At 38.7% G+C, this 18,473-nt stretch overlaps 1 protein-coding gene across 8 annotated transcripts in view; it reads right to left on the bottom strand.

The window, feature by feature from the left end:
* cadpsa (Ca2+-dependent activator protein for secretion a) overlaps window positions 1–18,473 on the bottom strand; it is a 261,922-nt gene that overhangs the window by 132,468 nt on the left and 110,981 nt on the right. For all 8 annotated transcript variants that reach the window (XM_084726001.1, XM_084726018.1, XM_084725974.1 and 5 more), the window contains exons 6-9: window positions 13,979–14,100; window positions 6,399–6,510; window positions 6,156–6,295; window positions 1,272–1,338 (exon numbers count right to left, since the gene is read on the bottom strand). In XM_084726001.1, the coding sequence (XP_084582127.1) occupies window positions 1,272–1,338; window positions 6,156–6,295; window positions 6,399–6,510; window positions 13,979–14,100 (441 nt within the window). The remainder of the gene's footprint in view (window positions 1–1,271; window positions 1,339–6,155; window positions 6,296–6,398; window positions 6,511–13,978; window positions 14,101–18,473) is intronic.

Raw genomic sequence — 18,473 nt, forward strand, 5'->3', positions numbered from 1 at the left:
AGCCAATCTGATAATTAATGGTGAATACAAATCAAATAAATATAAATCACCTTAACCAGTCCATCACTGATGGATTTAAGTCTAGGGCTGAATGATGTGCAAATATATGTATATATATATATACTGTGATTATTTTGGATTATTTTGACAGATATTGTCATGACAATATGAGGTATGATTTTAATTGGTATGTTCTGAATTTTCACTGAAATAAAAATTAAAATGTGATTCTTGCTGACATGACAAGCATGTTCTCTTACTTGTGGAGAATATGATTGGTAGGCCAGGGCATCTCTGTAACACCACAATGTTTCATTTATTCTTTCATTTTTCATTCATGGTATGTTGTGACAAATTTTACCCAGATTACTTCAGTGCAATGATTACAAGTTCATCATTCCAGACAGCTGTTGCTACAGCTGTTGCTGTAGATTACCCCCCTGTTGTTATTAACTGCTCAGCCCAGCAACTAACATATACTTCACTGATCAGTTTGACTGATCTACTGAATATGTTCTTGTGTTTAAAAAATCATCTTTGGATTAATAAAGTGATGAAAATTGCCATGACAATTTCCTAGAGTGCTATGCATTGTATTCATATATACTACTGCAACAGTCCAAAACCAAAAAAAACAATTTAATATCACAGAAATACAAGAAAAGCAGCCAGTCTTCACATTTTGGGAGCTGGAACCAGAGAGTGTTTGGCATTTTTTGCTTGAATCACTCAAATAATTAACTGATTATCTGAATAGCTGCATATTAATTGCTCTCATTTGACTAATTGATAATTATATCTGAAAAATGTGGATCTGAACAAAATATAAATCTGAGCTGACAAAGGCAGAGGATGAGTGTGATGGCAGGTTGTATTTAGCTCATGCTAGTGTATTATGTCATGTTAAATATGCTCCAGATGGGTTACATAGAAACAATGCAACATTTCAATGTATTTTATTTATCTTTATACAAAATTTTGTCAGAGAAATGTCAAAATATCTGTCTCCATCTGCAGAGAAGATGAGACCACATGGGATCCAGAGCCTCAGGTTGAGACCCTCAGAGTGCACAAAGCTTGCAGCTAACACAGCTGCATTGAGTTCAGTAGAAATACATTTCCCTTCATGACTTGCAAAGTGGCAGCATAAAGACTTCAGTGAGTGTGTGTGGTACCTTGCATTGTGGTTGTGTTTTATAGTAAAATGTTTGACTTTTATTTTGTAGGAACCAAAAATAAAATGCAATCCAGTCTGGAGTATCTGTGCTTACCTGAACCAACACAAAGAATCTCTTCTTCCATCTTTTCCACACATTTTTGCCGATGGCCCAAAGGTAGCTGTGGGATAAAAATAAAAACACTGACTTAGACAAAAGACACTTCAGAGGTTTCTCAGTGTGGGCTTTATGCAGCTGAATGAAATATTTCTGCTTCTTTCTGCAGTGCCATGACTGATCAGACAGCAGTCTGATGCACCAGGCTGCATCCACAGAGAGGACACACAGAGTGCTTCTGTAGTGCATCTACTAACCTCTTCTGGTAAAACACCATTACTGCAAGCAGACATGACACATGATAAAAACTCCTTAGCATCAAATCTGAGGGGCAGATATCTGTGGCTTGACACTTTCCATGCCATTCCATTTAAGTGAGATCTAATTCTGAAAAATGTCTATCAGGCTACATGAACAGTAGAGCCCAGAACTGGGATAACTATATTTATTTATATATTTTTTAAAACTTTATGTAGAATCAGCATATCATTTTGTTGTTTTGTTGTATTGGAGTAGTATTGGCAATGGAAAAGATTTAAAAGTCAGGTGTTCTTCAAGGACGGCACCAAAAATTTGATGAAAATAAAACAGACTTACTATCCAACTTTGATGATAAATTAAAAATCCTTTATTAAATCATGGATACACCAGCACATTTCAACTCAACTGAGTCTCCATCGGGACATAAACTTTACAATTACATTGTTGGAAGGTTCTTAAGCTTCAGTGGAACGTGATATGTCAAAAAGAACCAGGTTGAAAACCTCCTGATCTAGACCATATAGAGAGCACATCATTTTGTACCACAGAGGCTGAAATGAACACAAATGATCTGCTCATGAACCCATGTCCTGTGTGGTGAAACAGTTGTTTTTGTTGTCACTGCATCGGCTGTGGTCGTGCTAAGGCAGTGTATCGTTAGGGTCAAGTTGTCGGTCATTTTGCTGAAGACTCCTTGCCTGAAACCCCTCAACTCAAATCACTTTGCTGTTGACATTGAAATGTCTCACTGCTCACTTAAAAGTCCCCCTCCACTCAGAAATATGTTTTTCTTCTTGCTCCTACAGTCGGATGTGACACTAGAAGGCTGTTTTCACATCATCTGCTGAAAGTGAAAATTTTCTTTCGGCTCACTGAAATTTTGATTTTAAGAGGTGGGCCTACGAGCAAAATTTGCGACATCACAAATCATCTGGAAGTCAATCCTGGTCCGATCTGCAACATATACACGTGTAGTGTAGAAACTTGAAGCAGCCAGTGCACAAACACTGAGGATGGACCTCTATTCTTTTTGTTGAACAGACATCAGAAACACATTGTTGAAAGCAGACCATTTGTATATATGTCTTTATATATGTCTCCAGGGAGTATTTTCACTCACCAGCACTGTACATCTGTCCCATAGAGCAGATTTCTACTTATGAGTTATTCTTATCCAAAACACAGTGCCTATTATGCATTGCATCACTGTGCATCAGATGGAAAATACATATTTTACTGCATTTTTTAAAAATAAAATTCATCACATTATATTTGACGTAACCAAAATGGTGTATGTAGTGATATCATGCCACCTACAGAGATCTAAATCTTTCATTTGTTTTCCAAAATGTGATATTGTGAGCTCAGAGTCTGTCATTAATAGAAAATCACCCTGATGATGATTTCATTCAGAACTACAGCACAGTGCTTGAATGAGGATCTTATATTTACTCTTTTCTTCTTCTTATAAATGTGAGTGTGTGTTGTGTCAGTACTGAGGCGTGCTGTGGTGAGGTTTTTTTTTTTTACATTTGACTTGTAAACATGCTGCAGAGGGAGAAGGACGGGAAAAGGGCTTTTGTAGTAAAAGAACATCTGAGGGTGAGGACCCCAGTTTGATTTGTCTCTGCTGCTCCCAGGCTGACTCTAGGTCTGCCTGGTTCGCCCACCTCAGCTCGCCTCAGCGTGCCTTTCCCCCCGGTCACTCCCAGAGCTTCTTCAGCCTGTCGTCCTAAATAAGCCGGCGTCATGAGGGACACATGAGGGCCCTGCCTCCGCCTCTGCCACTGCACAGAGCGGAACCGCTAACATGGTGCAGGGAGGAAGGGTGGGCATCTTACAGGGCAGCCCAGCAGCCTCCTCCAAGGCCCCCAAAAGAAAGCATATGGAGGGGAAGGAAGGGGGGGCAGACAGGCAGCTCCTCACAGCTACACACAGAAGAGCTGTGCTCTGAAACAGGAAGTGTGTGTATAAAACACTGTCACACAACTCAGGCTGCCATGTCAGGCTGCTGTCCAATCACAAGCTTCAATGTACATTATAATTGCTGTAACTCTGCATCTCAGGTCAGACTCCCTAAGACTTTGTTCCACCAAAGAACTCCTCATTAAACCAACCATCATCTCTCTTCACACTACAAGAATGCAAAAAGAATTGCATTTTTTGAAAAGATTGGTGTTTATGAACTCCGTTTAGGACTTGTCTTAAAGATTCAAAGGTATTTATTATAGATCTATATTTTGTGAGAACATGGGTGTATGAGCAACATGAATTCTCTGGATTATATTTAATATAGATCCATACATATTTTTTAATATTCTTAGATAATATATTCTTTCAAAATGATTTCCATATTTTTCTTTAAAACGTTTGGTACTTTTCTGACTGGTGTAGACATGTATAGTGAAATTTGTAAAGGTTTATTACACTTGTCATGTGTGTCAATGTGGTGGATGTAGGATGAATTATGGGTATTTCAGATGGTAATTCTCTATACATATGAGAAGCAATCTGAAGAAGAGCCTGGATCTCAAAACATTCTTTAAACAGGAGTTTTTTGGTGTGCAGACATCTCCCTCTCTGTTCTGGTATTTTTATGATCCAGCAACCATCCCACTGGATTTAAGGATGTGCGTTTCTTATCCGTTTTTTCTAATGTGAGGAGGCACTTCAAGTCAAATCATGGTTAGTTTTCTGCCAGTTTTCCTCAGGGCTCAGTGGAATATATTTATTAACATTATATTGTAAGTTATTTGTAGCCATTCATTTGCAAAGTATTCTGTGTGGCCCTTTAACCCCCAGTGATTTTCCTGTTTGACCCACTTTCTATTGAAGTTAAACAGCCCTGCACACAGACCTCACTTGTCTACTACCTGGTTGCACATGACATGCACCTACAGTGTGTGTCCAATGTCTGAAAAATGGCGACAGTCAGTACAGTTGCACTTGATATTGCACGCTCTGTTTTCTTTAGAGTGGGATTTATATATTAGCAAATAAAGCAAAGCAAAACATCTTGAGGTGATGCATCCACCCACAGATTTTATTTATATTTTAATTAGCAATTTTTTAAAAAATGACTCAGTACCAAATGAGTAGCTTTGATCCCACAGAACTGATCCACACATCCCTCCTACACAGTCCTGAGAGGAGGTGTAAACAGGTAAACTCAGTGAAAACTCTGGTGTGTAAATGATACTGATAATTTAATTTATTTTCATATGCACTATGGATTACTGGTTTATGAAGTGGATTAATACACAGTGTTTTGAGTTTATGGGGCTGTGCTTGGATGTTTGTATTGTGGGATATCTCCTGAAGTGATAACTGAGATAATTTATGTTTGAATGATGTACTGTTCTGTTTGATGATGAAGGGGTAACATGTCAAAATGTTTTCTTTGTAGTTAGTGTGTCTGAATAATCCTATGATGGATGGCTCATTAAAGTGACCACACTTATAGAATTTATAATCCTTTCAAAAGAAGTGCTCCATCCCCAAAAAAGTGAACATCTCATCTGCTGCTGCAGTGCAAAATGAAGTCTATGTAATGACAACTGATCACCACAAGAGGGAAGCAGAACATTATGGTTTGGGCAGAGCACCTCCAGTAAAACACCTACTATAGTTCACACTGGAGATGTGCAACACACAGTAAATAAGAAGCTTTCACATCTACCTCAGGCCTGAATCTGACAGACATCAACACATGAATGCTCCAAAGAACAGGGACTTCCCCTCCGTCTGGTGAGCTCCTGACACCAAACAACATAAAACTATTTTAAGTGACATATAGATGGATTGTGGACCAGAAAGACTGAACTCCCTCTTTGGCTGATAATGAAGAGGTTTTGTTTGTATTGTTCGAGGACTGTCCTTCTTCCCTGGAAGACATAACTTTGGTTGGAAACCCCCAGCTGATAATATCTTTTTGGTACTTACTGTACCCACACAGACACACAGGTCATGAACTAAGAAAAAAAGAAAGTGATTCAAGTCTAATCAACACTCAATACTGGAGTCATGTCCTGAAGGTGGACATTAGCCTGAGACTTTATCCAGCCCTGTGACTTGCCAAGCTAATGAACTGATCAGAAGAGACTGAGAGAGAGAAGAATATGAGGGCGTTAGTTCTCAATACCTTTAAGGCATCGATTGAAATAACCCAGTACCAGTTAAGTTGTAGCAAAACTTCTCCAGTCGAACGATGCCTGCATTTAAACCTTTTGGTCCCAAGATCACTGTTTATATGGTTTTGCTTGCATCTAATCACCACAAGTGCTCTGCGTAAAGAACCTTTAAGAAAAGGTATGGAATGAAATACTCCACTGGTAGCAGTACTTTAAGGGTACTGTTATTGCTGTGGGTATTGTTTAAACAAGAGCAATATTACATTTTAATGTTATGATGTCTTTATCTAGTTTCAAATCCCTGAATGTTGTACTGTCACTAAACAATGAGTGCTCTTTGGGTGTTTTCTGGTTAGGGAAGTGAACAGAACCATGATGATACAAACAACTGTATGATGTCGTTAACTTAAATTCTGATAAATCAGAATAAGAAGAATGTCATTTTAGAATCACTGGGGCCACCAGCATGCAGAGTCTCACTGTCACTTACCCACAATGCTTCATGTTCTGTGGTTTGTCCATGCGGATGGCCAGTTTGATCTTGAGGTCGTTGTCTGGACAGCCTTTAGACACCGTCATCTTGTGCAGCTCAGACTGTTTGGGACTGTTGGGAGTCGGATGGAGCACAACCTGCAGCAGTCACATAATAATATGTATGTGAGCTTTATAATACACTGTATAAAGGTTTCTCGAAGTCAAATGACCAAAATGTAAGACATCTGTCATTTTTTACCTTCCCCAGCTCCTTGTCTTCCAGAGCCAACACTCCTGTGCTCTCAGTAAACAGCTTCACCTTCACAGCAGGTAATGGCTGGGTGGTGGTGAAGTCACCCTGGGTACCCCAACTACACACACGCATACATTCACCACACACACACAGTTACAACAAGAAAGAAAGCACTTTGTCAGACAAGATGATGTCTCTGAGGTTGTTGCTTTTCATTGAACCTGAGGGGACATTTGTCTCGAGCACACAGGCCCTTATTAACACAGAAACATCACAAAGACATGAGACTCAGTGATACAGTTATATCACATGAAAAGACGTGAAAACAGACAGAATAGGTTTGAGTCAGAATTTTAAGAAAAAAGTAAGAATTCTAAGTTTAAAGTCAGACTTCTGAGTTTAAAGTCATAATCCTGAGAATAAAGGCAGAATATTGACAAAGTCAGAATTTTGTGAATGATGTCAGAATTTAGAGTTTAAAGTCAGACTTGTAAGGATAAAATCAGACTTCTGAGAATAAAGTCGGAATACTTACAATAAAGTCATAATTTTGAAAATAAAGTCAGAATTTAAAGTTGGCATCCTGAGTGAGGATTTTGAGAATAAAGTCAGAATTCTAAGTCAGACTTCTGAGAATAAAGGCAGAATTTAAAGAATAAAATCACCATTTTGGTCAGTGTTATGAGAACAAAGTCATAAGTTTTAAGTCAGACTTCTAAGAATAAAGCCAGAATTTTGGGAATTAAGTCAGAATTCAGAGTTTATGTCGGATTTCTCAGAATAAAGTCAGCATTTTCTGACTTCAAGCTCAGAACTCTGACTTTATCCTCAAAATTCAGAAAATTTTATTTTCAGTGGTATCAGACACATTTAATCAAAATATTTCATGTCATCATGTTCCGATGTGTTCAAAGATGCTGAAATGGAGCATTTCATGTTGGCTTACAAACTGCTGCCACTGCATGCGTGCAACAGTGAGGCAGATTCCACAAGGTTCAGTCTGGTTTTGATCCAGCAGCAGAAAACAGATCTCTTGCAGTGTTTCAGCTGGAGGAGTCAGCTGAGGGTTAATCATGCAGCCCTCAGGAGAGGAGCTCTGGGGAAATCACAGCACACTTTACTGTTACTGATTGGTTGTTGGCTCAAACACAATTAAACCGGTTCTTTTCATTTCTTATTCATCACAATTTGTTTGATCATGTTAAAATGTGAATAATTCCCACGTTTCTATACTGCCAGTGGAGAGATGAGGATGTGTCTTTGCAAGTACAGACACAGCTGTATCTCAGGTGATACTATCTTAACTATATTCAGCTAAGTTTTGTTCCAATCCTTAAAACTGCTCCAACATTTTTATATTAACAAGGGGCCTGTTGATTATGTGTGACACAATAGGTGTCACTCATAGTACCAAACACACACAGAATTTTCACCTGACTCCGTTTGGTTCACAATCATCACCTTCATCAACCTCGTCTCCAGCAGCAGGCTGTTCTAAACAAAACTGTAATACTGCACACTTCCTGTCAGCACCAAACAGCAGGCAATGTTAGAGACTAGCTGGTGAGCATAGTGGAGCATTAGGCTGCTAAAGAGACAAAACACTGAAAGGAGAATCAATCTACAGAATACAGAAATACAATGCCAAATAATGCCAAAGTTGTCTGTGTCTGCTGGACGTGTAGATAAAACACTGTTTGCTAAGACATCCCATCAAACATCTGTTGGACAGTGACATCATCTAACCCTAACCCTGGCCAAAAATGGTCCCTGTTGAATGCAAAAAACTGCAACATGGTTATTAAGCAGACAGCCAGATGGTGACATTGTTTCTACAGCCAATAACAATCCAACCAGACCCTCTCTGACAACCCAGGAAATATTGATCAGTGCATGTCCTTGTTTTGTTTTTTTATACAGTTTCATTTGGTTGTGATCAGCCACATGATGTCCATTCGATGTGAAAAAACTGGACACCCATTTTTCAAAATAAAGAACCACTTTATGCCATTTATGTATTTCAGTCGGACATCTCATGTTTTAGAAAGTTTATTGATGCAGCATAACATAGAGTTTGCCGTCTAGGCTCCGACCTCATCACTCCCCACAGATTATATTTACAAAGAGATACTGATGAGTGATGAGCAAATATCTTAAACCCCTTGTTAGAGCCTGCAGGTGGATCCTGGGGTGGTGATGGGGCTGAGAGAACAGGCAGCGACACTGATGCAGGGCAGCACTGGCAATGACAGGCAGAGGGAGAGATGGGAGGCTGTAGCAGTTTAAACAGACCACCAGATTGGAAGGGTGCATTCGGTATGTACTGAGGAGTGTCTGAACTAGCTCGCAGGCATCGCTACATGTGATATCCACATGAAAATGATATTCCTGTCTCATCATTTTATGCCTGTGCTGTTTGTAAGAGCCAAAGCTGCTTTTGATCGCACATGGGAGAAGTCTGCCTCCAGGGCGTCTGCCAGAACGTCATGTAGTATGACCATGCACACGCAATTTGGCATTCTTTATCTGGTACCTGTAAATATGGACTATGGTGGCTAAAAGTTAGTCAGTACATTGATGACTCTATGCAGAGACATCGACTACATTAGAAATACAGCCACTGGGGCTTTTCATGTATAGCACTGACACATGTTTCCTTGTTATTTGTGTGGATGTTGATATGAGGCCTGTGGCTGTGCAGAGTAATGATGTTTCCCCGCTGGAGAAATCCATTTCACATCCCACCCACACCTCGGACCTTATTCACATCCTCTACTGAGCAGAGGACACAGGAACTCCAGAAAAATGGACGACCACCAGACAGAGAGCCAGATAAATATTGTAGATCGAAGATGCAGTGAAGGGAAGGTTAGAGGAGAGAACTGCAGAAGCTTTGTGTGTGTATTTCATCTATTAATGCAGCCTGGCATCTCTGAGCTCCATTGAGGAAAAGTGTGCACAAATGTCTGAATCATCAACTGTAGAAACATCTGACAGCTGAGCCTGTGACATCACCCACAGGTTCATCTCCTGGTTTCACAAATGAATCTCTTGTGAAATGCAGTCTGGTCTGTCATCTGAACATTATCAGCCTTTGTTTCCTCATTATGTGATCATGAGATAATTCCCAAATGATCCAAACATAACAAGCTTTGTAATCTCATCACTGACATAACCCAAACTGTGCTCTGCTGAATGAGATCAAATCACACACTGTCTTTTCCTCATCAGCACACACTCTAATGTGGTACATTAGCAGACATAAGGCAGTCCCTGATAATTATGTTGCCACTCACATTCGACATGAGCAGATAACAGTTATTATAGGTCTGTAGCTTCCAAACTGTGTTACTGTCACTGAACACAATGTCCTGTAATGTCCCTACAGGGACAGAGGAGAACTGATTCACACGTTACAGTAGACACCAGACAGTTAGACAAAATCACAGCAATATTATTTTAATATTCATACAGGGATTAATAACATGACTCTGGTGGTCAATAGCTCACATAATATGGACACTTTAGATTAGACAAACAGTACAGGGGTGTATAATGATCTGAGTTCTTGTTGGTCTTTTCCTGTTTTAGTTTTGAGTTCTTTCCTGCTGCAATCCTTCTTTTTGTCCCTGTCACATAAACTAATAAACAAATAACAAATAAAATCTAATGACTCATCCTTCTTCTTTCTTTTCTAATGCATATTCTATTCAGAATTCAGTGCCAGTTCTATTGAAGCTTACTGGAGCTGCATGAAAAAGCACACTAAAACTCAACATATTCATGACGTATGAGCTTTGATGAGGAAACACCTCTAAAAAACTGAAAAATAAGTGACAGGAAACACTTCCAAGAATAGCATACTAAGTGATTTTTCCAAATGTGCACATTTGTTGGGTTGGGGTGTGCATTTCACTGACTGAGACGATTTGTCTCCGTACATGTTTGTCGCTACAAGAAATGGAAATTGGAAATTTTTCAACAGCCAATGATTTGGTACGATACTGTCAAGTCACAGTACAATATGATACAGTATAAGGCATTGCAATATGTGAATCTTTATATTTTGCTCCATTGTTCCATTGAAGGAAAAAGCAATCCAGATCATGATGGAGCCTCCTCCACTGTACCACGCAGAAAACATCTCCAGTGGGATCTTCTTGTCATGCCAGTAACGTTAGACCATCCAGGTTAAATTTTGGTGGTTAAATTTCAAAACTTTCTTCCACCCTTCAATGTTCCATGTTTGGTGCTCCCTTGCAAATGGGCATGTTTGTGGCGTGGGAGGAGACGTGGCCTTTGAAGATGTTTTTTGTTCTTTAAGCCCATCTCTCGCAGATGCCATCTTCTGCTTATTGGGCTGCAGTCAGCATCAGTAAGAGCAGGATCGAGGATCGGCCCGTGTCTTCACAGACAGCCCGTCAGATCCTCCGGCTCAGCACAGGTGAAATTTTTTTGGGTCTACCACTTGACCTTTTTGTCCCATAACCCTCAGGATCTTTTAAGAAATTTAAAATGACTGTCTAACTGTGTCCAACCTTGGCAGCGATGGCGCGTTGTGAGAGGCCTTGCTTGTGCAGCTCAACAATCCTGCCACAGTTTTTGCCAGACAAAAATTATCCATTTGCTTTGAATTTTTTGCTCAGGAGGTCATGGCAGTGTAAATGTTGAAAGAAAGTTTTTGCACAGATTTTGACCTTTTAGGGCCATGGTATTAAACTTTTGATCAGCTGATGAACAGCCTGTTTGAGTTTAAATGCAGTTTTCACTAAATTGCCTCCTCTATTTTTTTGTTTCTTGCTCCTGTTTCTTCTTTTGCATTTTGAAGTTCTACTTACAACCTGGTTACGATCCACCAGTGCGAATACTTGTAATTTTTCTCCTGGTCTTAAGATTTTGTTCAGGAGTATACTGTCCCTTCCCTCTTTTTTACCAGCCTTGCTGAGATGAAAGTCAGAATTCTGAGTTTAAACTCAGCTCAAATATAGATTTCATATGTAGCCCTCCCTCATCCTCTTCTGTACACAACTGATAGTGTTTATCCTACACTGAAAAATGAAATACATTTAAAAATACAGATACATAAAGCAGATTATCATGAGGTAAAGTTGTTACAGCTGCCATTTTATTTCCACAATCAGAGACCAGTTCTTTGTGTACAGTAGCACTGACAGTGGACCCTCTTGTTTTTGCACAAATTCTGCACCCAAATTATATTTCAGTTATTATGTAAATATTTCACTCAACAGTGCTACTCTAATCTTCTTAATTGCAGATCAGGTTGTGTGAAACTGCATCTTTGCCCTTTGCAAAATATTTAGTTGAATTTCACCACATTTCAGTGTCTCTAATGAGACATTTCTCCAAATTACTGCAAAGATACCCAATTCCCACAGAGCTGCAGTGGGTTTTAGGACTGTCCATTTGTGTTACAATTACCCAGCCCTCATATCAGCCAGAACACAAAGCCAGGCTGATTTTTGTTCAGCGTCTGCAGAATTAAAACAGGCCATTTGACAGAGATAAGCAGTGTTTCCAGCCAGGATCTGCTCCCCTGTGTCGCCATTCTCCCATCACTTACTCCTACTGTACTCATACAACAGCTTGAACTATCAAACAGTAACAAACAAGACCCACGCCAGATGAACAGGAAGTGAAAGTGATGAGACAATGAATGTGTGGTTACTATGGAGACAAGATATGACCTGAGATATCACATATGACAATGAAGCATTGTTACTTTTTGGTTCTTAATAATACAAATAATGATGTAAATGATGAAAAGATAAACTGCTTTGTTACCTCAGTCAAAATCATGAAATTAAACGTTCATCCCAGAGTTTAAACACTGTGCAAATTTACTTTCTGAGTAACAATGTTTTTGATATTTTCATCCATATACCTACACAACCTTTCTGTTGTGCCAAAATCAGACTTTCTCCTGATTTCAGCTCATTCCATTTAACAGCCACCCTGCTCACATGATGCTCTGGAACAAATCTGAGAAACTGCAATACAGTCTGAGCTCAAAACCCTGATATATACAACACTTGATTTAACATGAAATAGCTTGAAACAGACCCTGAATACTAATACTGGGGGAGGATGTGGCAAGTAGTACAGGAGTGTGGAGGAGTGCAGACTGAACACCAGGCTGATTATATGGTCTGACAAATTGAATCAGAGATATGGACATATGTGATTGGACAGAATACGGAACATGTGCCAAAAAGTGCTTTCGCATCTTCCTGAGCATTTTACTACATTACCATATGTGATTCCATATGTGAATCAGTTTGTGGATGATATAGAATGGAGGAGGAAGGCCTGGCTTTTACCTAATTCTCTTACCTAAAAAGAGACCCATATTTACATGCACACTAGTTTTCTCTACTCAAATACAAGCACTGTCACATTATGAAAATATTACTCAACTACAAGTAAAAGTACTTGTGTTAGAAAAATACTTCAGTCTAAATGACTCCCTCAACTAGGGCTGTAGATCTTTTGCATTTTCCTTAACCAGTAGCTAAAAAGGCTGACAACTGATTAATCAATTCATCATTATAATTTGTAAGATAGAAAACATTTTTTTTTTTGAGTGTTACTAATGTCAGATGAAGTCCAATTGCTGCCATGTCTGAACTATTAAATATAATATACATTAAATTGGTGAAATTCTTAACAACTATTAATCTATTAGTGATTAATCATCAACACTCCAAACTTTTGCCTGATGAGTGTTTTGATTTACTTACTGTTTGGTGATTTTGCTTTGATAGTAATATTAATTAATATTCTGAATATGGTAATCATACAGGTCATATAAACATTCCTATTGGATATTCTGAATTAGGCCTTGTGGGATATTCTGCTATTAATCTGGTTTTAAGAGTATTCTTGGGACATATAAACAGCAAATTCACAATATGCATCTCATTTGGGATCTTTTCAGCAGTTTGTGACACACGACCTCCTGTGCACCTCCTCTACACTGTACACAAACCAAACAGCCAAAGGTTTGCAGGACTGGGGTAGAGATGCATGCACAAAAGAAAATCTCAAATTTGCTGTCGGAGGCAGAAACATGCCTACTTTTAAACATTATTTTGGGATATCAGCAAATATTGCAATGCTTTTATCCAATGCTATTTATCCATTTTGTGCAGCTCAGTTTTTTGTTATAAGAAATAAAGGGTGAAAACATCTCAGAGGGAAACAATCACACTAAACACAAGCTCAACAGGTATAGCACACACAGAGCATTCATATTTCATGATGTGCACAGAGGGCAGTCTTCAGGTTTGATGCAGTTATCTGACCAGCAGATGGTAGTGTGTGATATTATTGAAGCTCCATTTGCTAAATCCATTGACAACACAGTATGTTCTATTTTTATTTCACTACATGTGGGGTGAAACAACACTACAGATAAGCAGATTTCATTAAGTTTCTTTGTGTGTGTGTGTGTGTGTGTGTGTGTGTGTGTGTGTGTGTGTGTGTGTGTGTGTGCGTGCGCGTGCATGTGTGTGTGTGTGTGTGTGTGTGTGTGTGTGTGTGTGTGTGTGTGTGTGTGCTGTACATACGTGGGTTTGGAGGCCTCGGCCTGGTCTGTCTGCAGTTTATGCCCTCCCTCCACCTCCATGGTGCAGTAAACAATCCTGTTTGGAGCCAAAGACTTCAGACCCTGGACCTCCATGATCACCACCTGCAACACACACACACACACACACACACACACACACACACACACACACACACAAAAAAAAGAGGTAATTTTAGATAGAAAAAAGAGAGGGAGGATAAAGGGAAGTATTTAACATATCTCAAAATTGCAAGTTTGAACAGCAACTTATAAAAATACGAAGATAAAGCTGACATCAGGTGCCTGAGTGTGTGTTGGTTTCAGTTGAGGTTTCACTTGAGGGTCAGTGAAAAAAACTGTTCACTGTAATCACATCATTATTTTACACATGCAGTTGTCTAACTGTAGGAACATCATAAGACATGTCAATAGCATTTGTAAATTTACCCTTCTGAGATCAGAGTATATACAAGATCAACCAACCTATTTACCAGATGGGGGCAGTGTCGCACAATTCTGTTGTTCTCCAACTGAAACATGATTAACAGGATGAAGAAGAGATTTAAGCATACCTCTCTTCTCTGTTTTTCTTTTGTAATATCAATGTGGACAACATGCTTTTTTAAATGAAAACACCAGAGTAGAAAACCCACACTAAAAAACTTCACTCTTCTTCTATACTCTTTTTATGCACAATTACAGTGATTAAATCATACGCTTATAATTTTTTTGAACCTGTATGTATAAGTAAATTTCACACCTGACAGGAACACATCTGACCAATCAAAATGCTGTTTGAGACCCGTTTCAATTAATGTCAAGCTGTCATAATGACACATGATGACAACTGTCATAAACACTCTTAGAAATTGTATGTTCATGACAAGTGTCATGTTATAGTTAGAACAGTGTCATATCAGTTTCGCGTACACCCCTTCAAACACAGTGTTACTGAGTTTTGGTTGTTTACATGCGTCATGAGCAAGAAACTGAGGTCAAAACTTGTTCAACTTTCAAATCCCATTCATACTAATTAGACAGTTTCCCACTTTCCCAACTCTTCATACCACTTCAACTGCTTGTACATGAAATTAAAGTCAGCAATTCAGTTTGGTGCCAACTTGAACAAACCTTATTATTCAACTTTTAAAACCAGCCACTGAGTTTCTTTTCAACATCCAGCATTCACACCATAATTCATACAATCTTTGTACTACTCAACTTTTTAAGTTAAGCATTAGTTTTTCAACATCCAGCATTGAAACCCACTACTTCTTCAGAAATTGCCTTCTCTAGTTACATTTGTGAATCTCACTGTGCTCACTTTCAAAAGTTGAACGCTTGAATTTGTTTTCTGCTCATTCAATAGTTTTGTCACTATAATCCTCTATATTTGTGCAGTGGGGTGTAGGATGTTCATACCTGAATGAAGCAGAGAATTGTCTAGGCCTACGGAAACTGAAGCCCCTCTTGAGTAAATGTCTACTGAGCCTTGCCAGACCCTCTTGAGAGCAGCACAAACTGTGGGCAGGTGCTGCCAGGCTAATGAAAACATTCATTGTACAAAAGATAGAATTTCTCCCACCTCTCCCACATTGTATTTTTATACTCTAGAAGAGATGAAAAAGTGCCTCTTTTATCTGAGAAAGAATCAACAGGGAGGCAGTGAAATAATCATGGAGCTGCTGGACTGTTCTGCTTCATGGATCCCTGTGGACGATAAACCCAACAGAGAAGCTGGACATAGGTGTTGGACAGGTAATTTATTGCGTGAATAGTAAGGAGACAGGAGGTATCCGTCTCCTTCTCACAGAAATGGACCAGCCTGTCAACCAATTAAGGGGAGGTTCAAAAAGTCTGTCAGTCAGTAGAAATCCTGGGAGACATTTCGTCTCATTAGCAGGTCCAGACACTAATCCTCACGGTTCACTGTAAGGTGGATTCATATGACAGCAGCTGGGCTGATTTAAAAAAAAATAGCATTAAAAATAGCATTATTTGCAGTTGACTCCAGGCAACAGAAACATGACTCTTAATGTCTAAACCTTTCAGCTTCCCTGCACCAACCTGACAGTCAGCGGATGCTTCAGGGCCTTTGTGTTACCTAATTATGTGCAGAATTGTTTGTATGTGTACTACAAACTACCAACGTAAGAATAGCAGAAACATACGCCTGCACAGCCTCGTGATCCCCACGAGGCTGTGCAGGCGTATGTTTCTGCTATAGGTAAAAAAAAATAAAAGCTCATTTTATACCTGACACTAAAGCTTCCCAGTGTCCACTTACCACTAATAGCAGTGGGCCTCATGCAAGAGCCACTCATATGAACAGATTTGTTCTTAAGTGGTGTGTGCAAGCGATTTAAGACAACTTGTCACATTCAATGATGTTCTCATCTTTTGGATTTTCTTTCAGATACAAACACAATTTATAAGCCGTCCAGACCTGTCGTAGAGTCATGTGCAGTCTGTCTGCTGTTATACAAACCAAAGTTTTTCACTAATGGCTGTATGTTTCATTAGTTTGAAGACATTCTGAGTTTGAAAAATACATGACACTTCATAATTATGTCATCATTATCCTGTTTGACTGCATTTCAAATTACAATATAATTATAAATTTACACATAAATCCTCTCATCATTAATTTAATGATCTATTATTACCTGCTGTCACGTGTTTTGATCGTATATGTTCACATGCAGGTTTATGAAGTCTCTGTCCAAGTAAACATCCTCACCTCTGTCCTCTGTCTCTGTGATGTTGACTTCCCCTTGACCCCCTCCTCCTGCTGCAGTCATCAACCACTCTTTTTTCTCACATTTGCACTTGTGTTTCAGCAGGTCTTTTAATTCCACTGCTGATGCTGTTCAAATAACAGAGCACAAAAGTGGTCTTGCATGACATCCAGTGTTTTTTATGTGTTGTTTTGTTTGTTTGTATCTTTCCCAGTTTGTGAAATAGTCATAGATTGTAATCTATAGATTTGTGTGTCACCTTTTATTTTCAAAGTGTAATCAGATGTTGCATATTTATCACTGCAAAACTGACAATGAGAGCAAGAACAAAGGTGGACAATACATTAGTTTGAAAGTCATGCAGAGTGTTGCAAAAAAATGGAAAATTTGTGAATGTGCACTAATCTAATATTTGAAATTTCATGACAATTTCACAAACTGCCATGAGACTGCTGACACTTTCATGCTGATGGTTTGATGCTGCTCCATTGATTGTATGTGGCAGTAAAGACAATAAAACTGCTAGCTCACAAACATGATATAAACAATGTAGATTTTAAAATACTAAAAAAATATGACTTTTCAAGTGTCTGAGGACGGAAAACACATTCAACAAATTTGTTAGACTTCAAGGATACACACAATGGCCCTCAGGCAAGAACATTTTCAATGATGATCCATCTGTTTGTATTTGAGTACACATACATGAGACTAGTAAATTAACACAATTAAAGTTCCAGTAATTTCATATGCATCCTGCTCCATATGTCAGGTGTTCATGTCAAGTGTTCATTCATGAAAATGGCATCAAAGTGCAAAAAAACAAGACTTTACGAGTTTTGAGATTGAAGTCTCATAAAGGGAAATTTGTCATTTTATCAGTATCAGCAGTGGATTTAGAGGACTTGCTAAAGAAAAGAAACAGGAATACCATCAGTGCCTTGTTACCTGAGGGTCAGGCTGTCATTGAAATAAAGAAGAAATGGCTCAATATGAAAATGACTTCAAAGAAATAAAAAACCACAGCGAGCCAAAAGATGACTGCAGTGAGAGGAGGAGATCAAGGCGAAGTCTCATTCAGAGAGATGGATGAAAATACTTGTTATAAAAGTTATAGTTGTTGTTGAAAAGCAGAATGTTCCCCTGGACAAAGACTTGCATAAACCTACGTGAAGATATGGCCTGACATCAGGTTATTGTCAAATTAAATTATTAGTTATAATTATAGTTAGGTTACACAAATAAATTCTGAATTATAATTCAAACAGAATAATGTCGACATAAAGTGTAATTAGGAATTTTCAAACTGACAGTTGATTCAAAGTGATGCAATATAAAGTCATTAACAGACTAACTGCACATGACTCCTACAACAGGTCTGGGCCTCATAAAATGTGTTCATGCCTGAAAGAAAATTCAAAATACAAAAAAAAATGGATGAATGAAGCAAGTTCTCCTAAATCAGTCGTACACACCACTTTAAAGTGAATGGTTCTTACATGAGGATCGATGTCTTAAGCTGAATGTGATGCGATGTGAGTCCAAGGAATAAAGTCTGTGCTGCATATCTGTCATTGCAAAGTGCTCCGACTTCCTTTTAAAGTTATTATATTTATCATGTTGTCTGGTGCATTTAAAGAAATATTCAAAAACATTTTATTTTTTCCAAAGAATGAGCCTTTCCAGCCTGGACATTGCCAGCCCACATTCAAGTTGTCACTAAATCTAAAAGGGAGTACCTTCTTCTAACCAGGAAGA

This window comes from Lutjanus erythropterus, chromosome 2 (assembly GCF_056507025.1).
Source record: "Lutjanus erythropterus isolate fLutEry1 chromosome 2, fLutEry1.hap2, whole genome shotgun sequence".
Taxonomy (NCBI): domain Eukaryota; kingdom Metazoa; phylum Chordata; class Actinopteri; order Lutjaniformes; family Lutjanidae; genus Lutjanus; species Lutjanus erythropterus.